General features: G+C 41.0%; 1 protein-coding gene across 1 annotated transcript in view; it reads left to right on the plus strand.

The window, feature by feature from the left end:
• Positions 1-22,178, plus strand: part of TTC39B (tetratricopeptide repeat domain 39B) — a 118,392-nt gene that overhangs the window by 24,505 nt on the left and 71,709 nt on the right. The window contains exon 2 of the mRNA XM_034987962.1: positions 9,762-9,796. Coding sequence (XP_034843853.1) covers positions 9,762-9,796 — 35 coding nt within the window. The remainder of the gene's footprint in view (positions 1-9,761; positions 9,797-22,178) is intronic.

Genomic DNA, 22,178 nt, shown 5'->3' on the forward strand with positions numbered 1-22,178 from the left:
TTTCTTTCTTTCTTTCTTTCTTTCTTTCTTTCTTTCTTTCTTTCTTTCTTTCTTTCTTTCTTTCTTTCTCTTTCTCTCTCTCTCTCTCCCTCTCTCTCCCTCTCTCTCTCTCTCTCTCTCCCTTTCTTTTCTTTTTTTTTGTACCACGCTCATCTATGTGTTAGGAACTAAAGCAACGCCTTGCAAGTCAGTGGTTGTGAGAGTGACATCTGGTGGTTTCTTTTTAATTCTCGTGGTTTCTCTGTGCTTGAGTAGAAGTTCTCGGCAATTCCAGAGAATCATTGTGTGAGCTGCTTTGCTTGATACTTAACACACTAAGTAGCTTCTTTTTTTTTTTTTTTTTTTTAAGATTTTATTTATTTGTTCGACAGAGAGAGAGCGAGAGAGCACAGGCAGGGGGAGCGGCAGGCAGAGGGAGAGGGAGAAGCAGGCTTCCCACGGAGCAGGGAGCCCGATACCGGGCTCGATCTGAGGACCCTGGGATCATAACCTGAGCCTAAGGCAGGTGCTTAACTGACTGAGCCACCCAGGTGACCCCACACTAGGTAGCTTTTTTTTTTTTTTTTTTTTTTTTTTTTTAATATGAGCAGGGGGAGAAGCAGAGGGAAGGGGAGAAGCAGGTCCCCCGCTGGGCAGGGAGCCCGATGCGGGGCTCGATCCCAGGACCCCGAGATCATGACCCGAGCCGAAGGCAGACGCTCAACCATCTGAGCCACCCAGGTGCCCCCACTAGGTAGCTTTTGAGGATCAAGTTAGTACCACTGATTTGGCTCAAACTCTGAAAAGCCCAGCATTCCTTCTAGATTCAGTCCTTCTGAATGCCAGCCTTCCCTGAGGGATTTTCTTTTAGCATGTGTAATGGACAAACAGCTGCCTTATTGGGGGGGATTTCTGTTTAGTTCGGAGAACTTAGGATTTTGAGTAAGGGGTGATAACTGTGCCATCCTCTCTGCCTTACTCATGAGGAGGCTTGAACCCTGAGAGGTTGGGTGTATTGGCCAAAGTTACATTGTTGGTCAAGGTCACTTTGCTCCCCTGTGAGCTGAGGTCCTGGGCTCTGTGCCCGTAAGTTATGTTTATCATGCTGGGTAACTTGTGGGTGAAGGCATTTTAAGATGGGAGAATTAAAGGCAGTTAACATTTTTGAGCACCTATTTGCTATAAATATTCCCCCATTCAGTTTTTTTTTTGTCTCTCTTCCAAAAGAGGATGCAGAATCTTTAGTGTGAAAGAGTTACGGAGGAAATCCAGTGAGGGATCCCAGTTCTGTCTTTATGAGTCCACTGATTCATCCCATTTCTGAGCGCTTAGTATCTTATGGCATTGTATTTATTGATTCTGTTTTGAGTCAGAGCTGTTGACATGCATTATCTCACTAGCATCCTTGCAACAATCCAGGGAGGTGGTTGGAATCCCCATTCTATAGGTGGGGAAGTGGAGCATTATAAGGGTGAGAACCCTCCAGAGTCAGGGATAGAGCTGAGATTCCGACCCAGGCAGGTCTAAATATAACTTCCAGGCCTAAACCACTTTAATGCTTGAGTTAATCATTGAATAAAACCTCACTTGCCAGCATGTAATGGTTGCTTAGTAAATATGTGCTCAATTTATTTTTGTGTTCAAAGTAATCCTTTCTATATCCCCAATTTTCACTATCAGATCTATGATTTTTGGTAAATGTGAAACTTAGAACTTGTGGGGTAATATTAAAGTACTTTTCTGGCATGAGAGGAACTAGAGAACTATATTAATGCTGTACTTCGAGAGTGTGTGAAATTATTTTCAATCTCAAGTGATGAGTGTTTAAAATAAAAACTTTTTTTTAAAGATTTTATTTATTTACTTGTCAGAGAGAGAGAGAGCACACAAGCAGCGGGAAGTGGCAGGCAGAGAGAGAAGCAGGCTCCCCGCTGAGCAAGGAGCCCGATATGGGGCTCGATCCCAGGACTCTGGGATCATGACCTGAACTGAAGGCAGACGCTTAACCGACTGAGCCACCTTCTAAGGCACATTTTTTTTCTTCTGGCAGCTGACTTACTGTTTGTATTATTGGAATTTAAAAAAACTCTATTTTTTTTTAAAGATTTCATTTATTTATTTGAAAGAGAGAATGAGAGAGAGAGAGCACATGAGAGGGGGGAGGGTCAGAGGGAGAAGCAGACTCCCTGCCGAGCAGGGAGCCCGATGCAGGACTCCATCCCGGGACTCCAGGATCATGACCTGAGCCGAAGGCAGTCGCTTAACCAACTGAGCCACCCAGGCGCCCCAAAAAACTCTATTTAAAAAAAAAGTTTATTTATTGGGGCGCCTGGGTGGCTCAGTCGTTAAGCGTCTGCCTTCGGCTCAGGTCATGGTCCCAGGGTCCCGGGATCGAGCCCCACATCGGGCTCCCTGCTCAGCGGGAAGTGTGCTTCTCCCTCTCCCACTCCCTCTGCTTGTGTTTCCTCTCTCTCACCTCTCTCTCTGTCAAATAAATAAAATCTTTAATAAACAAAAACAAACAAACAAAAAAGTTTATTTATTTAAGTAATCTCTACACCCAGCATGGGGCTCAAACTTATGACCCTGAGATCAAGACTTGCATGCTCTTCCAACTGAGCCAGCCAGGTGCCCCTAAAAAGCTCTATTTTTGAATAATGTTTGAAAACCTCCAGTTTTTTACTTTGTGTATCCCCTCAAAATCAGGTTTTACAAGCCTTCTGGGCAGATTCAGAAGGTGGAGTATCATGTTTTTTTCTTTTTTATCTGCTACGTTTGAGAATTATGTTCATAGTCTGATCTTTTTAAACCTTGGGAGGGTCACAGTTTGTTCACTGCAAAGGCCAAGTGGGAACCCGGAATGTGAGTGTGTCTAGTGTATGGGCCTCAGTTGCTTTCCTTCCCTTTGATTAAGAGCCCTGTGGGTCAGTTAAGTTTTCACAGACAACTTGCTTTGATGTTAATCCTCTAATAGGAGTGTGAGTGGTGTTTGCACCCTTCCTACCCAGTAATGGGGATGCTGAAGCTGGGCTCTATACTTGGCTTCAGTGGGTTTCAGGGCCTTGCTGCTCCCTCATACGATATGAAATATAAAAAAATGTAGTGTTGCATGTAAGACACAGCTAGTGGTAACCCTCCAGATGCAGGTGGGGAGTTTATATGCTCCACAAGGCCATGGGCTCCTTCTTGAGCTTGACAAAAAGATTACAGAGAAATGGATGGCAGGTGTAAGCATAATGACTCTGGAGAGGTGAGCTCCAGGTGCATATATTTTTTAAAAAGTTCTTTGCCCAGTCTGTCTTCTGAAAGTCACTTCATGAGGGGCGCCTGGGTGGCTCAGTTGGTTAAGCGACTGCCTTCGGCTCAGGTCATGATCCTGGAGTCTCGGGATTGAGACCCGCGTTGGTCTCCCTGCTAGGCAGGGAGTCTGCTTCTCCCTCTGACCCTCCCCCGTCTCATGCTCTCTCTCTCTGTCTCAGTCTCTCTCTCAAATAAATAAAATCTTAAAAAAAATAAAAGTCACTTCATGGACATACAATAAAGATGTCTTTTAAATGAATTAACCCTGGTTTAGAAAAATCAATACTTTGTTGATGTTATAGTGGGGAATGATGTCACGTAAGTTTATTTCTCTCTTAACTAGCAATGTGCCCCTTCTTTTTTTTTTTAATTAATTAATTAATTAATTTATTCATGAAAGTCAGAGAGAGAGACTGTGCCCCTTCTTCTTATGTGTGAAAAGATTTACATCTAATATCTGAAAGATCCTCCTGGTATGTCACTGTGATAAACTATAACAGCTGATGTCAGTCTGGTTTCCCATTTTGAACACCTTTTTAAAAATTAAGTTACATTTTATTTTAATTCCATTACAGTTAACATACAGTGTTATATTAGGTGCACAATATAGGTGTACAATATAGTGGTTCAGCAACCATTTTGAATGTCTTGGTTCACCAGGGTTGAATGTCATGCAGAGGAATGTTTGCAGTCCTTAGGACCCCAACACCCATGGCTGTTAATCCCCACCCTCGTCCCTGGAGAGGTTTGGGCATCCTCTTCATGTCTCATGTCCTGGGAATGGTCCAGACGTGCCCCAGAGCCAGGGGTAGAATCCGTGACTTGTCAGAGTTCTTGGCAGCACTAGGGTTCTTTTAGTCTATGGTACCAAACACACAGCTTCATTGGTCAATAGAATGGAATGTTGGGTGAAAGCTCCAGGGAGGAGGGTCTGGGGCTATGGGGTGGGGGTCTTGCACTGAAGAGGAAGGTGTCTACAGAGCCCCATCAAACCTTGTCATCCTAAAGAACAACAGTTCAGTGAGAACATGGTAGCATCAGCTCCCAGACCCAGGAAGTCATCCATATGAGAGGGAAAAATGGAGACGGAGGCAGAGGAGGAGGAGGAGGAAGAAGAGGAGGAGGTAAGGGAGAAAGGAAGAGGCCTAGGGAAGTGATTCAGCCTTTTGGATTTGTGGTAGCTAGCTTTAATTTTCATCATGTTTCTTCCTTTTTCTTGGAGTAACATTTGCCACATAGTCCTTTTCATATTGCAAAATAAAATTCGGATGGAGAGGCTTGAAAAGTTGTAAATCCATTGGGTCTCTTTGGAAGTTAATACAGAGTATTCATTCATTCATTCATTCATTCATTTATGAGAGAGCGTGCTTGTGCCTGTGTGGGGGGTGGAGGAGGGGCAGAGGGAGAGGGAGAGAGAGAATCCCAAGCAGTCTCCACGCTCAGTGCAGAGCCAAGGTGGGCCTCGATCTCATGACCCTGAGATCATGACCTGAGCTACAATCAAGAGTCGGACACTTAACCAACTGAGCCACCCAGGTGCCTCAATACAGAGTATTTAAATTACTACTGGTAATAGCATATTTGTTATTTTTATTCTTCGCCATGCCCCACTAGGGAGTAACAGAATGTAAACCTTTTCATCAGTGGTATCTTAAGATTCTTAGATATTTGTTAAGAACTTAGGGTCACTTAAATGCACCTGCATGCATTTGTGCCACTCAGAATATGACAGATGTAACAAATTAAGATGAAAATTGCTTAAAAAGCCTTATAGTTAATGCAGCACCCCCATCCCTCTTCCTCACTTCTGTGTCTCTTCCCATAACCAGGGTCCTCTATCCATCTGGGGGCAGGGGGAGGTTTCAGGCTCCCCACCCAGCAGGAGCAGGCCCTGGAGTGCCAGCCTTGCATCCAGAAGGTCCTCCAGGGACTCTTTCACATACAGCGTTAGCCCATTTGCTAAATTGCAAACTAAAACCGCTCAAGGTAAGGACCTTTCCTCTTAAGACAAGGGTACTCAGGGGGCACCTGGGTGGCTCAGTCGGTTAAGCGGCTGCCTTCGGCTCGGGTCATGATCCCAGGGTCCTGGGATCGAGCCCCACGTCGGGCTCCCTGCTCAGTGGAGAGTCTGCTTCTCCCTCTCTCTCTGCCTGCCTCTCTGCCTACTTGTGCTCTCTATCTCTCTGCCAAATAAATAAATAAATAACCCATGCTTTAGTTTAAAAAAAAAAAAAAAAGACAAGGGTGCTCAGCCAGCCAGTCAGCAACAATTATTTGCTGAGTCTGTGAAGTGCAAAATACTATGCTGGGTTATAAAGTGGGTTCAAAAGGTGTACAATGGCCCTTGACTCCAGCCAGGGAGTCAAGATAGGCTCTGGAAGAAGGTACCATTTTGAGGCAATGCATGATTAGGAGCCAGTGTGGCTCAAATAAGCATTTGTTACACTATGCCCGAGGGTAGTCGCTCCTCAGGGTTGGCCCAGCATGGGAACGGGGGAGGCAAATGCAGCAGCCTTCCAGGAAGAAACTAAACACAGGGGCTTTCCTATGAGCATGTCATATTTGTCAGCGGCATGATCTTTCCTCTCTCACTGTCTTTCAACTGGAAGGACTCTGGATGCTTCTCTGATCGTATGTGTTTCAACTGGAGTTCACATGTTGAGCCTACCCAGGCCTGGGAAGTTTAAGGGAGACAGCTTGCGGTGATCACTGGGCAAATAAAAACCAGCAGTGGAGAAGCACTGGGAAGTTGGTGGTGCGTGGAGAAGCGAAGAGGCCATAGGTAGAGAAATCTAGTTATGCTCTGTGGAGGATATATGTGGGTGTACGTAGTGCTGGGTGGGAGGCTGTTGACTAGCAGTCGGATCTAATGCCAGACCTAGGGGTCTTGATGGGAACCCACAGAGGAAGGGAGCTCCTTAGGCAGCGGCAGCAGAGGGATAGAATTTGAGCTGGGTGTCGAAACCTAGAGAAACAGAAGGAAAAGGAAGCCATTGGCCCCTGAGTATAAGCTGTGGGAGGTCTGAGCAGAGATCTCTGACTTCTGGTGTTTCTTCCCCCGGCAGAGTCCACATCAGTTTTCACACAGATCTGGGAAACCATCATATTTGCAGGTACCTAGGGAGAGAGTGTGTTGTTGCTGTTAATGTATAATTTCCACAAATTACAAATATAATTCCCATAAAGATACAAAGTGAACATATCAAAGTTTTATTTGACCCATCAGTGGAGGAAACCAGTGAGATGGTAAACTGATTCAGAGTATTTGAGGAACTGGGTATTTATAGGCTTAAAAAACAAGGATAGATTAAGATTGCTAGGTCATACGTAAAACTGGGTAATGCCCTACAGGGTAATAAAACTGTAGTCTTTAAGGTTTTCCTGCCATTCAGAAATCTAGAAGGTAACATGTAACCTCACAGTGTCTGTGTTCTAATCAGATAGTAAATAGTCAAGTCAAACACAAGGATATTCTCCTAGAGAATGAGAGAATTGCTGGGAGGAATTGTTCAACAATGCTGCGGTATGACCGTGAGAAGACACTGTTCCCTCCTCTCCCCTTCTCCCCCCACCGCTCCTGCCCAGCTGCCTGAGTTCCAGGTTGTGCATAGTTTGGTCATTAAAAAAAATAACTGGGAGTTGAAGATCTGAGATTGAATCCCAGTTCCTTCCCTTACCAGCTGTGTAGTATGGGTCAGGTAATTACCTATGATTTACCTGGATTTACTTGCTATGAATGGGGAGGAACAAGTGAGATAACTTTTGTAAAATTCCTGGCACGTGATAGGCGCTCGATCAATCTTAGTTCTTCTCTTTACCTTTCTTTTTTTTATATATATGTAAAATTTTATTTATTTATTATATATAGAGAGGGAGAGTGCCTGTGAGCAAGGGGAGGGGGCAAAGGAGAGGGAAGGGGGAAGAACCTCAAGCAGACTCCTCAATGAATGGGAGCCTGGGGCTGTGCTGGGTCCTGTGACCTTGAGATCACAACCTGAGCCAAAACCAAGAGCCAGATGCTCAATGGAGCCACCTAGGTGCCCCACCTTTCCTCTTTTTAAATGGAAAACATTTTTCACCTTTTGGCTGGCCTTCATAGATGAAGTTCTCTCTCTCTCTCTCTCTCTCTCTGTCCCTCTCTTTCTCATCTCTAGTTTAGTAGAATAATATCCTAGAACTCTGGTAGATTTTCTCCATTCCTTTTTTTTTAGATTTTATTTATTTATTTGAGACAGAGACACAGAGAGAGAGCACAAGCAGGGGGTAGTTAGCAGAGGGAGAGGGAGAAGCAGACTCCCTGCCGAGCAGGAAGTTCGATGCAGGGCATGATCCCAGGACTCAGATCATGACCTGAGCCAAAGGCAGAGGCTTAACTGACTGAGCCACCGAGGTGCCCCTCAATTGGTCATTTTTAATAGTGGCCAGAGAAGTATCTTTTTACTCTTGGCTTAGGTTCTTTTGCTTCAGGACTAGCTCATTTCTCTTCTACTAGTTGGTTTATGAGCTTCTGCTTTTGCTGCAGGAGAGTGCAATTAAGATTGAATTGCCCTTGACTGTACCTACCTCCCAATGTAGTAGATTAATGGGTCAGGGATCCTAAAGTCTGAACTTTTTTTTTTAATTAAAAAACATTTTTTAAGTTTTTTTTTTTAAAGATTTTATTTATTTATTTGACACAGAAAGAGAGAGAATACAAGCAGGGGGAGTAGCAGGGAGAGGGAGAGAAGCAGGCTCCTACTGAGCGGAAAGCCTGACGTGGGGCTTGATTCCAGGACCCTGGGATCATGACCTGAGCTGAAGAGAGACACTTAACCGACTGAGCCACCCAGGAGTCCCTTGAAGTCTGAACTTCTGCCACTATTTACCGTGTTGTTTCTTCTTAGTGTTTATACACTTTTTTTCTTTCCTGCCTAAATGTAGAGCTGGATGTAGTCTAAACAGTGTTTAGTATCAATTGTCACACAAGGGAAAAGTTCTATAACCCTCTTTCCTCATTTCTGCATCATAGCTGGAAATGAGATGATGTAATCAGTGCCTTGATAGCCTGAGCTCAATTTACTCATTCATTAGGCAACATGTATTTATTGACCAACTACTCTGCCAAGCCTTGGTGATTTTTCTGTAGACGTAATAAGTAAGAATCTGCTCTGATGGAGACAGACTGTAACCGAGTTAGTAAACAAGATGATTACAGATTTTGATAAATTTTATAAATGAAATAAATCAGATGATGAGAAACTTTAAGCTGCTAGTCTTAGTAATTCTAATTGAGGTTATTAGAGACATTCTCTTTCTGAGTTGGAAATAGAAGGATGAGAATGAGTCAGCCACAGGAAGAGTTGAGCGGAGAGCATTCTAGGAAGGAGAGCATGATGAAGAGAGGTGTGGAATGAGTTTGGCTTGTTCAAGGAACAGAAAGAGAGACTTGCTCACGAAATGGGGTGAGCCAGGGTGCAGGTCGGTGGAGAGGTGGTCAGAGGGTGGTAGAGCCATCTAGGGCTCTGTAGATCATGGGAAGGAGTTTGGGTTTTTTTTAAGTGCAATGGAAAGCTCATAAAGAGGCCTACGACAGTGAAATGGCACCAGCTTATGAAAAGAAGAGAAAGAAAAGAATACAGCTGTGTGAAAACTCGGATGGAGGGTGTCAAGTTGCATGGGAGTGGGGACACCAGTGAGTTCCTTGTGCTTGGGTATGGTGGTGGTGGCACAGATGTAGGGAGAACGATGCTTTGAAGATTGGACTAGGTTATGGAGAGTCCCAAATATCTGGATGAGAGCGTGCATTTGATTTTTGCAGCTATGAGGGAGCTTTGTGTGTAGGTAAGTTTGTGAGTGGATGTGTATTTGCAAGTGTGTGTGTGTGTGACTGTGAGTTTGAGTGGGTGTTAGTGTGTATCAGTGTGAGGTGTGTGTTTGTAAGTGCGTATGAGTGTGTGTGCGTGTGTGTGTGTGTGCGCACTTGAGTTTTTTCCTGCTGTAGCTTTTGAATGGGCAGGCTAGTGGCATGAAGGAAAGGGCTGCCTTTGTGGTGAAGATTAACTGGGACAAAGTTGGTGGCAGGAAGACTAGCCAGGACGTTAGTGGAGCTGGATGTGAAAGGAAGGCCTAGAGGATGCTAACTTGGCCATGGAGTAAGAGAAGACTAAATTGGGCAAATCCAGTTGTTGTTTTATTCTGTATCTGGATGAATGAGACCGAGAAGTGAAAAATAATTCCATTAAGGAAATCACACTCTTCAAATTAGCCCAGTGTGATTGCTAGTTTTATCTGTCTTAATTATTTAAAAAAAATTAAACCTCACTAAAATTCATTTGCTTGATTTCTCTGGAAGACAGCCCGTTAGTAAAAGTTGAGTGAATCTACTGCATCCCACCCAGATTGTCCCCTAACCCTCGCTCCTGCAGTTATGTACATACTCATTTTGTCTACATTTGGAGTTCTTAATTCTTGAGAAACTCATTGTATTTTTTGTTCCCCTCTAGGACATCTTTGAAGATGCAATGGAAACTATCTCTATGTAAGTAGTAACATAATGAAATATAGTAAAGAAAAATTGATGGTTCTCTTATATAAAATGTGTAAATATTTCTTCCTTACTCTTTGAGAGTTGTGACTACTGCCAAAAAGAAATCAGTTCTGTAATTCAAGAGTTAGGATGTGATAATGCTTAAGAAAGAATCTATCTAACGTTACTAGCAAATATATTTTTGAGTATTATTTCTTGTAACCTTAATTCAACTAAAAAGAAGAAATGTTTTCCAACAAATTTAATTTTATTTGTTTATACCCAACCCTATGACATCTTGTTCATGTGTTTTTACATGAGTAACCTCATATTGTGGAATTTCACTTTTGGTGTGCACTTAATTTTATTACAAGCATATCCTGTAAGTCTGCATAGTTTTTGTACTGATTTTACATGATACCCTATTAGATCAAGTGGAACACCACAATTATCCATTTCTCCTTTGTTAGACATTTAGGTTGTTAACCAGTTTAAAAACTTAAAACTAAGTAATGAGTATTTTCATGTATATAGCTTTGTCATGTTTTTTAATTATCTCCAAAGATTAACTTCATGGATGTAGGATTACTGGATTAAAAGGGATGGAGATTTTTATTGCTCTTTATACAATATTAAAAAAAAAAAAAAGATTTATTTATTTATTTTAGAGAGAGCCCGAGTGGGAGGGGCAGAGGGAGAGGGAGAGAGAATCCAAAGCAGACCCTGTGCTGAGTGCAGAGCCTGATGGGGTTTCGATCCCACTTGTAGATGGCTGCCATCTCTTAGGTCTTCACATGACAGACAGACAGACAAACAGAGGCATCTTCATACAAAGGCACTAATCCCATCATGGGAGTCCCATTCTCAGGATGTCATCTAAACCTAATTTTCTCCCAAAGGCTTCATCTCCAAACACCATCACAGTGGAGGTTAGGGCCTCAACACATGAATTCTGGGGGACACAATTCAGTCTGTAACACTTTCAAAAGAGTTTTATCAGTTTATGTGGTTACCAATACTGTGTAAGTGAAGTGGTTTAAAATGTAGAATCACAGGGCGCCCGGGTGGCTCAGTTGATTGAGCGTCTGACTCTTAGTTTCTACTCAGGTCTTGATCTCAGGGCTGTGAGATCGAGTCCCACATTGGGCTCCACGCTCAACAAGGAGACTACTTGAGATTCTTTCTCTCCCTCCCCCTTTGCCCCTCCCCCTGCTCACACTTGCTTTCTTTCTCTTTCTCTCTCAAATAAGTAAACAAATCTTTAAAGAAAATAAAATTTAGCATCACCACTGGGTGCTATTTGAAACGGTTTTGCTACTCAAGTAATAACTAATTGCTTAAGTTTTAAAAATTTTTCTTTATTACCATTGTTTACCACATTGTAGTTCCTTTTATATAAGTTCTAGTCTTACATGCTTAACTTTTTCTCACTGTCTCTCTTACATACTTATGAACTTTAAAACTTTAATCTTTTGTTATATTTGCTTCAGGTATTTTCCCTAATTGCTGTTTTTCTTTATGTTAGTTACAAATTTTTATGCTGTCCAAAAATTTTAATGTTTATATTGTTGAATGTTTGTTTATGTGAAAAAGAAAAAGTTGTGATTAGGACTAAAAAAAATAAGCTCTTTATTTTGGAACAGTTTTAGATTTATAAAATTATTGTGAAGATAGTACAGAGAGTATTTGGAAATGGACTTGAATTAGTCATAAATGGATATTGCAAATTCTAGGGCAACCACCAATATAACTGATATGTAAGAAGGAGAGAAAATGAAATTATATAAAATACTCAATTAAAATCACAGAAGGCAGAAGGCAGACCAAAATAGGAACAAAGAACAAGGGCAAAAAATAGAAAACAGTAATAAATATGGTAGATGCTAATCCAGCCATATTAATAATCACTTTGAGTATCAGTGGTCTATATGTATCAATTAAGACAGAGATTGTCAGCATGGGTCAAAAACATGACCCAACTACTTGTTGTCTATGAGAAATGCACTTTAAATATAAAGACACATATAGATTAAAAGTAAATGGGTGGAGAAAAATATACCATGCCAACTCTAATGAAAAGAAAGCAGGAGTAGCTATTAATTTCAGACAGAACAGACTTCAAAGTAAGGAAAGTTATCAGAGATAAAGAAGGGTATTACATAATGATAGAAGGATCAATTCTCCAGGAAGACATGACAGTTCTAATGTGTATGAGTCTAACAACAGAACATCAGAGTACATGAGGCAAAAACTAATAGATGGCTCTGCTACCATAGTTGATGACTGCAACGCGTTTCTCAGAAATGCACAGATCCAGTTGGCAGAAATCAGTAAGGGCATAGTTGTACTAAAAACGAAAACTACCCAAACGAAACCCCTGAACTTAACATAACTGGATTTAATTTAGACCCCTATCTCCTGCCAACCCTAAAATTGCTAGCCTACTATTCCAACATCATTTGCTGTTTGTGAAAGAAAGAAGATTTATGTATGATGCTTCTTTATCAAATAAATTCATTAAAATAATGGTGCTCTGTTTCTGGGCTTTCTGTTGTGTTCATTTCATCTGTGTGTCTGTGTCTGCATAAAAATTGCTCTTTGTTCAACTGTTTTAGGTGTTTCAGTGTTAGTATGACTGGTTCTTAAAAGAACAGTGTCCCAACAATGACCCCTGTGATGGTGATGCTTTTGAACACTACTGTCTAGCATTTTATTTTCCATTCATTGCCTCTTTCAGCCTCTCTTGGGCTGTCTATATCCACCAGCATTTTCTTTTCTTCCTTTAATTTTTACTTCCCTGTCCTGCTCAGGTTAGCAAACCCAAAGTTTTACCCGTTCTAGAATTTATCTTGCTCTTTTAGATTTCTGGTGTGCATTATTTCTTGCGTCCCTGAAAACAGTTTCTTAAAGAGTTTGTTTCCTTTTTAATGTTGCCAAAATGTCCTTGGGACATGTTCTTGTATGTAGCAACACATTATAGTAATATATCACCAGATATATCATGGTAATACATCGCCTAAGAGAGAACCTCACCTTTTTGAAATAGAGTCCAAAGCCAGAATGGGTGGCCAAAGTGGATATTAGAGTTCATGCTCTAAAAATCTTGCCCTTTACCTGTAGTGGTGGGCTCCATCCAGAGTCTGTTTACAATTAATTTTGACCTGACTCTAATAAACTTTGCTTTTTGACATAATTTTGCTAGAGTTCTGGAAGGTATGGTGAGGGGGTAGCTTTAGAGGTCAGTTTGCTGATGGTGATAAAAAATGACAGTAAAAGAAGAAAGAAAATGTGACATATGGTCACAGCACTCCAAAGCATAGCCTCAGGGTTTTACTTTGCTTAGGTGGACACAACCAGATACACCTTTCTAGAGAGACCAGGCCTCGGATTTGACAGGTTAACTTGCGATTCATTCCCGGTGTCCCTTTTACTGGCTGGGAGGCATGGGATTAATTTCTCGGAGTCTCAGTTTCCTCATCCTTGCATAGATTTATGGGAAGATAAAATGAAATTTAATTTAAATGTGGTAATGGAGTAAAGCACATAGTAGGTGCTCAGTAAATATTGGTACTTTCCTATTCTCCCCACCCCCCAACCCCGATTGCTGTTCAGTCTCCAATGAGAAAATCATGTTCATAATTCTGTCTCTGAGACGTTGGAAAAAGGTTAAATTATATCTAATATATTCCATTTAAGAAGGTAGAGACTTGGGGCGCCTGGGTGGCTCAGATGGTTAAGCGTCTGCCTTCGACTCAGGTCATGATCCCAGGGTCCGGGGATCGAGCCCCTCATCGGGCTCCCTGCTTGGCGGGAAGCCTGCTTCTCCCTGCTTGTGTTCCCTCTCTCGCTGTGTCTCTCTCTGTCAAATAAATAAAAAAAATCTTTAAAAAAAAAAAAAAAGAAGGTAGAAGACTTGTGTCATGTATATTAAGGAAATTTTAGAATGACCAGAAATGTTTTAAAATGACATTCTGAAAGTTAGTAGGATATATACTTCATTCACAGGAGACCTCACTTGGATGGTTCCTTTTATTTCCTCAACACAGAGTGTGGTATTTCTGTACTTAAGTCTCCTGTGTTACCCTTTTTGAAATTAAAAATACTGCAGAAGTAATCCATTATTCAGTCTTTTCCCTTTTACAAATTGTTTTCCCTGTGATTACAAATACATGTTAATTGTCAACAGTTCTTTAGTTATTTTTTTGTGTGAACTTTTAGTTTGTCCTTATTTCAGTTTGTCAATATTTTTCTCTTGTTTCCTCTTAAATTTGTGATGCTGTGACATTCCTTTCATGACTCATTAGCTGCTAAGCTCAGAAGAGCCTTTTTCCTCATGCTGATGGAACCACACATTTTGGTTTTATGTCTCTAGTGCCGGTAGTGATGCTTCAGCTTCTCTGTAGCAAGATATGGTCCCCATGCCAACCTGATGATTAATTTATTCCTGTGAATATTTTTGCCTGAATTTCTAATGAAAAGATGCAAGCTAACAGATGAGGGAGGCCTTAAATTGTGTCCACAAAAGAAAACTATTTCCTATTCTCTTTTTCTGCTTAATGGATTTACCACTGCAAACACAGATTTTCCTACTTCTGAATCTTTGTGGTAACCACTGTGTTATTTTAACTGACTGTTTTGGGACGTTGCTAGGTTTGCAAACTGCTAGATCATACAAACATCTCCGCCATTTAGAACTGAAGGGAAAAAAAGAGACTTTTTTTTTAATGGTTAGTGGCACATTGAACGGGTCCTTCATAAAAATTAAAATTGTTTGGGAACTTTCTGACCTGCTCGGCATAAGGAGATGACCTCTTTGGGAGGGACTCTAAATTAGACCCGTGTTAATGATCTATAGAAATTTGCCAGAGGATTAGCGGTGCTTTAGTGTCTCGCTTCCTGATTTAACAATTCCCTGCTGGCGTTACCTCTTGGTTCTCTGGTGACCAGTATCCTTCTTTGCACAACTACCATCTCTGACAGTATAATGGTGGATATGAAGAGTCTGTTTATAAATTGACCGTGATATGACACTCAAAGAGTAAATAAAATGTTTCAGGGGTTCCAAAAGAGAGCTAGGAGATAGGAGGCTGGCACTGGCTTTGGGTTTTGAGGGATACCAGAATTACCTGACCCCCCTGTGGACAAAGTGAAGATGGGTCACCGAGGATCCCTGGCCTCTGTCGAGTGGAGGGTGGAGATTAACCACTTGGAATCATTGTAACTTGGTAGTGGTTGTTGTTGTTGTTTTAAAGATTTTATTTATTTATTTGAGAGAGAGAGAGCATGAGAGGGGGAGAGGGACAGAATCTTCAAGCAGACCCTCCACTGAGCATGGAGCCCAACACAGGGCTCGATCTCAAGACCCGTGAGATCATGACCTGAGCCGAAACCAAGAGCCAAACGCTCAACCCACGGAGCCACCCAGGTGCCCTCATGACTTGGTAGTGTTTTTGATTAATCTCTTTCTCATAAAAACCATAGGGGGCAATGGACCAAAAATCTAATTAACTGGAGGGCCCTGGTCAGGTACGAGTTAATTAAGATTTTCCTTTTTATTCAAAGACTGTTAGAACAGATGCAGGTTTAATATGTTCTCAGAAGTAATCTCTCTCTCTTTTTTTTTTTAAGATTTTATTTATTTTTTAGAGAGTGAGCGAGACAGAAACAGCATGAGAGGGGGGAGGGTCAGAGGGAGAAGCAGGCTCCCCGCTGAGCCGGGAGCCCGATGGTGGGACTCGATCCCAGGACCCTGGGATCATGACCTGAGCCGAAGGCAGACGCTTAACCATCTGAGCCACCCAGGCGCCCTCAGCAGTAATCTCTTATATTCCATAGCATCTTATTAAGTTTTTGAATTTATCCTTACCTAGAAATGGGGATGTGTTGAATCGAGTCCTGAGGCAGTGTGAATGCAGTGGGGATGAATGTGTTTATGTGCAAGAACTACTGTGAATTTATCCTTACCTCTAGAAATTGAAATGGACATTTTTAACTGAGTGGTAAGAAGCTTACGATGGAAATAAGAATATTTTGTAGCATAGCATTTCTTAGGGACTTTTCCCTTTTTCCTTCTTTACACCTTCTCTTTTGAACTGTAAATGGTAGATTACAATGAGATAAAGCTTTTAAGGCCATTTTGTTTTCTTATTAGGTTAGATCAGCTAATTATGATCGACTAGTTTGCTCTGTTTTAAGGTTATTTGGGGTGAAAGTCAGTGAATGCTAGTTGGAAAACATCTAGTTAATGTTTTTCTTCATAGTGTTGAAATTATAAATAGTAACTCCAGGCAGATTTGGATTTACTTTCATTTTTCTCTGATTTTGTTTGGCTCAACTCTCCCCTCTTAAGCAATACAATTATTGCCCAAATCTGGAGAGGATCTCCTCCCCCAACCCACCTGCCTTTTCTCAACCAGGTTGACAATTATTTTATTAGATCAAAGATGGCATTTAAATTAAAAAAATATTTTTTTTGAGAGAGAGAGCATGCAAGCAGGGGAGGATGGGTGGAGGAAGAGGGAGAGAGAGAATCTTAAGCAGGCTGTATGCTCAGTGTGGAGCCCCACTGAGGGCTCCATCTCAGGACCGTGAGATCATCATCTGAGCCCAAATCAAGAGTCGGATGCTTAACTGACTGAGCCACCCAGGTGCCCCTCAATGGCATTTATGTCATTATCTTATATACCACTAAGGAAAAAAAAAAGAATTTTATAGGAGACCTTGCATAAGGGAAAGAAAAATAAAACTGTCATGCAGGAGGACATGGTAAGGGAACTTGTGTATTTCAATCTTGGTACTGGGTAGGGAGGGAAAGGAAAAACCTTTCATGAGATTCTCTGCCCTGGTCATTTCTTTTTAAACAGCCCTATTGCAATGCTAACTTATATCCCATAAAATTCCCATTTTAAGGGTACAATTCAATTAAGTGTAGCATATTTGCAGAATTACATAGCCATCACTATAATCTATTTCTAAAGCACTTTATATAACCTGAAATACACACCTTGTGCCCTTTTACTGTCACTTCCCGTTCCTGTCCCCACCCCCTAGGCAATCACTAATCTAATTTCTGTCTCTAGATTTGTCTCTATAGGCGTTTCATATACACAATAAGTGTTCTTTTGTATTTGGCTTCCGAAATTCATTCATGTTGTACCATGTAGCAGTACTTCATTCTTTTTTATGGCTGAATAATATTCAAATGTATGGATACACCACATTTTGTTTATCTATTCACATATTCACAAGTTGATGGATGTTCAAATTGTTTTCAGTTTTTGGCTACTGTAAATAATGCTGCTGGGAATAATTGTGTACAAGTCTTTTGTGGACATATGTTTGCAATTCTCTGGCATACGTGCTCAGGAATGGAATTGATGGGTCCTATGTTTACCTTTTTAACGCTCTTAAGAATTTGGATAACAAGCTGGTTTGCGGTCTGAATATTAGTTATCAGTGTGGCCCAAACAACCTCAAGCAGGTAATTTAATTTTAAGTGAATCAGGTTGGTGGTGCCCTCAGGTAACTGGCAGAAGCAAATGTAGATCCTCTCCATAAGAACTTTGATCTAGGCCAGTCAAAGTTCCTGTCAATTTTAAGATGCATCCTGGTTTCAGGGATACTACATGATGAAATATTGTGTGTCAGAGTTAATGAATACAATACATGGAAATAAAGTTCCCTAAAAGCCCAGACTGAGCAGGATCCCTAGTCTTTGACCTGTATTGTCACTACTTGAATTGCTCTTCTTTGCATTTTCTTTTGTACTTTTAGGTGTCCTTTAATGGTCTGTTATTGTACTGGGAAATTCCAGAATGAGAAGTTCTTTGTGTAAGGCTATTGGGGGACAGAGTGTATATGTACATTTTGAGTTAAGGTACACATATTCTAAAAATGCTCTCTTTCACCCACTATGAGGAGGACTGACAGGATTTCATAGCTTAAAGGAAAGCTCCTTAGTGCCTCTTTGGTCCAATTGTCTCTTGTTACCAAGGAGGCCCAGTGGAAGAAGTGGTGTTACTGGTGGCAAAATGAATGGCTGGTGAACCCCTATGAGTAGGGCCTTTGCCACTGTGGTTGCCTTTTCTGCTGACTCAGGAGCCTCTCTGACCATCATTCAACCCCACCTAGCAATGCCCAGGTTGTGTCTTAAAGCCAGAGGGACCCTGCTCCCCGTGCTGAGTTCCTCACCTCCTCCATTTAGTGCCCTTCTACGCATGGCAACTGCTCTTTTCTGCTCTGTCTGGGGCTATTTCCATAGTTGTAATGGGAAATCAGTCCAGTCATTGCTTATGTGATCACTCACTTGGATGTTTCCCAGACACCTTTATGTACATGTTACAGACGGAACTCGTGATATTCACCAGCCTTCATCATCTGAAACCTTGTCCTCTCCTGGGCTTCCCCATCTTCACTCACTCACTCAAGCCACATACTTGGGAGATATCTTTGGTTCCTTCTCTTTCCCCTAACTTCCATGATACCAAGTCTTATGATGTCTACCTCCAGAATTTATTTCCCATCTGTTCACTTTTCACTCTCTCTCCTTTGTTTCATTAGCTCAAGGCAGTCTCAGGTTTGCCTGAATTACTTTAAGAGCTGCCTAACGTGTTTTCTTGCTTCCTTTGTTCTCTGTCCTCCCACCTTCCCAACGGCACCCCACTCAGTCTCCCCACAGCAGCCAAAGTTATCTTATTTTTAAAAGAATTGAATATGAAAAATTTCAAACATGTACAAAAAGCAGAGCAGATAGGAAACTGAACTCGCCTGTGCTTATCACTCACCTTCAACAATTGTGAACCAAGGCCAATTTTATTTCAACTATAATCCACCCCTAGGTTATTTGGAATCGTATTCTAGACATTATAATTTCTTTCTTTCTTTCTTTCTTTTTTTTTTTTTTTTGGTGCAAAATGGTGGTTTATTAAAGCATGGGGACAGGACCTGTGGGCAGAAAGAGCTGCTGCATTATACTTTATTTCTACCTTTAAATATCTCAGTATGTGCTTCCTAAAAACAAAGATGTTCTCTTACAGAATTACCTTTAAGAGATTGTCAGGAAATTAAATTGATACAGAACTATTATCTAATCTATATGTCTTCTATGGTATCGTTTAGTACACAAATATAAAAGTTAGGTCTCTTTTTAAAAGCATCATGAGGGGTGCCTGGGTGGCTCAGTCGTTAAGCGTCTGCCTTCGGCTCAGGTCATGATCCCAGGGTCATGGGATCGAGCCCAACATTGGGCTCCCTGCTCCGCGGGAAGCCTGCTTCTCCCTCTCCCACTCCCCCTGCTTGTCCCTCTCCCACTCCCCCTGCTTGTGTTCCCTCTCTCGCGGTGTCTCTCTCTGTCAAATAAATAAATAAAATCTTTAAAAAAAAAAATAAGTAAAAACATCATGAGACTGTTATCACACCTAAAAAAATTAACAATAGTCATCAAAGATACTATCAGTGTTCAAATTTCCCCAGTTGTCCCCTAATTTATTTTTTAACAGCATGTTTGTTTGAATTAGGACAGAGTGATCCTTTTAGACGTGAAATTGCATGATGTGACTCCCTTACTTAGCATCCGTCCATGAGTTTATGTGTGTCTCTGAGGATGAAGCCCCCAGTCTACCGGGTCCACAAGGGTTGAGGTGCTCAGGCCCCCACATAGAGGTGGAAACCTGGTCCAGGGCACCCCCCACTCTCATTTACTGCTCTCCAGCCACACGCCTCCTTCAGGGTTTTGACTGAGCAAGCCCTTTGCTGGCCTAGATTTGAGCTGGTGTCTCAGACTAGAGTGACTTCCTCCCACTCCTCCCGGGTCTTCTACTTGAGTATCACCTGTCAGCTTGAATACCTTCCTACCTTTCTTAATGACTCCTAAATGGGTTTACTCCTCCCCGGCTTCCCTATCCTGTCATCCTGTTTGTTTTTCTCATTTCATTTGTCATTTTGTAGTTAATTGTTGCTTGCTTTTGACCATCTGTTCTTTTGTTCTCTAAGTTCCAGGAGGGTGGGACTGGTCTGTTCTGCTCATCATGGTGTGCCCTGCACCCACGCACCGGGCTCGGCATATAGTAAATGCTCAATTTGTATGTGTCAAATTAATGAATTTATTGAATTAATGTACTAGTCAGAAAATGTAGATGAGTACTCAAAGTGGACTGCAAGGATTTTCAGTGCATTAAAAAAATCCAGGCATCATTTATTGAGAATTTACTAAGTACAGGGCACAGTGATAATGTCTGTGATCGTTCAGAGAGAGAGTGAGTTAAAAGAGCTTTTGGGGTGTGTATTTTTTTTTTTTTTAATGATGATTGAGTTGCAGCTGGTTGGTTACTCAACCCAAATACATACATAATTAGGTAATGTCCAATTGTTTGGGCGTAGTAAACACTGTCCAGGATTATTGGTGTCTCCTTTGCCATTTCTCAACTGGGGGCTGACGCTCTTTCTATCTGAGGAGTATGTAAACAAGCTGTGAGAATCCTCAGGGAGATAGTGAGCTAGGCTGCCTTTTGTTAACTTTCTATCATCTTTATCTGCCTTGTTTTGATACCTTCATCCATCTCGATAAAAATAGCAACCTAAAATGACTAATAAAACCCCTCAAAAGCAGATACTTGAGAACTTTGCCTTTTGAAATGTGTCAAACATCTCCACTGCTTATGTTTGGAAAATTAATCTCTCTCTTTGGTTCTCCCTTTCTTTCCTTCTCACTGTACCCCTTTTGTGTCATTGTGTTTGTAGAACATTATGGGTAGAGCCCCTGAAAGGGGGAGTAATATTTGCATTGGGTACATTTGTGTATAATGTGTAGTTCAGTATCATGTGTCTTATACATTTAATAAATAATCTGAAGACTTAGCCTAATCTAAAGGACTCTGATGTTGCTTAAAACTGAAGAGGTATTTGGGGCACCTGGGTGGCCCAGATGGTTAAGCCTCGGACTCTTGGTTTCAGCTCAGGTTGTGATCTCAGGGTCATGACCTTAGGGTCGTGAGATTGAGACCCATATCAAGCCCCGCATTCAGCACGAGTCTACTTGAGATTCTGTCTTCCTCTCCCTCAGTCCCTCCCGCTTGTGCACTCTTGCATGCTCTCTCTCTCTAAAATAAATAAATAAATCTTAAAAAAAACCAAACCCCAAACCTGAAGAGGTATTTACACATTTATTATTGTGTAAAGTAATTTCTTTGTTATTTATTTATTTTTTTTATTGTCCAGAGTGGTAGGAGTATTTTTTTATTACCTGTAAGCAGAATGTTATAACTAGAACTCAAAACTGTTAAAGCTCCATGTAACTCTGATGAATTAACATTTTTAGAAGTATAGGCATAATTTTAGTCTCCCCTGTAGGCATTATAGTTATGAGCTTTTGGTTTCTATTTTTGGCAGTAAAAGTTTTCTGCAGGGGTAGCTTGACTTTACTTTTATGCAGCTTTAAAAAAAAACTGTGTGGGTGTATAAAGTTCTATGTGTCAGATCCCCATTGATTTAAGAGATTCTTTGCCATTTAAAAAGTTCACCTGCAATCTAAAAGAAATTATACCAATAATATATTGGTTTGCTTTGATTAAAATAATTTTGTGTACTTACTACAAGGAAATTAATTCCATGATCAACTGTTTAAAGCATATGTATTTTGAGAGAACATTCTCAACGTCTCAGTACAATTTTATTGTTTAGATACATAGGTGGATCCTATATTTTCAGTAGAACTTAGTCACTAAAATAGTATAAGGATACCTTTTCAGACAGCTCAGTGTAAGTAAAAAAATTATTTTGTAACATACGTCTTTAACCTATGAAAGAATTTATTTGCATTTTAAAAAATTTCAAAGTATAAAGCAGATGTAATATACATACTAATTAATTAATGTATAATGTCATATTGGGAGCACTGCTGTTTTTATAAAACCACTATTCCTCCCAATTAGAAGAAATTTTGATATAACTACTTTCATGCTGCCTTAAAATGGCTACCTCATAATATAAAAACATTTAAAAAAATATTTTATTTATTTATTTGACAGAGAGAGACACAGCGAGAGAGGGAACACAAGCAGGGGGAGTGGGAGAGAGAGAAGCAGGCTTCCTGCTGAACAGGAAGCCCGATGCAGAGCTCGATCCCGGGACCCTGGGATCATGACCTGAGCCGAAGGCAGACACTTAACGACTGAGCCACCCAGATGCCCCTAAAAACACTTTTTAAAAAAGTAAAAAAGAAAAGAAGACATTTAGTTAAATCTAATGAATATTTAGAAATAAGAGTAACTGTTATCCTTGACTGTTTCCCCATTTTCCCATTTCTGAGATCTACCTCATCAGACCAGGGATAAGGTGAGCTTGCCTGTTTTGTATAGTTTAACAAATGTTTGCCAAACTTGTTCTCTACATGAGGCAC

The sequence above is a fragment of the Mirounga leonina genome, unplaced genomic scaffold, assembly GCF_011800145.1.
Source record: "Mirounga leonina isolate KUSES-001 unplaced genomic scaffold, KU_Mleo_1.0 Mir_447, whole genome shotgun sequence".
In the NCBI taxonomy this organism is placed as follows: domain Eukaryota; kingdom Metazoa; phylum Chordata; class Mammalia; order Carnivora; family Phocidae; genus Mirounga; species Mirounga leonina.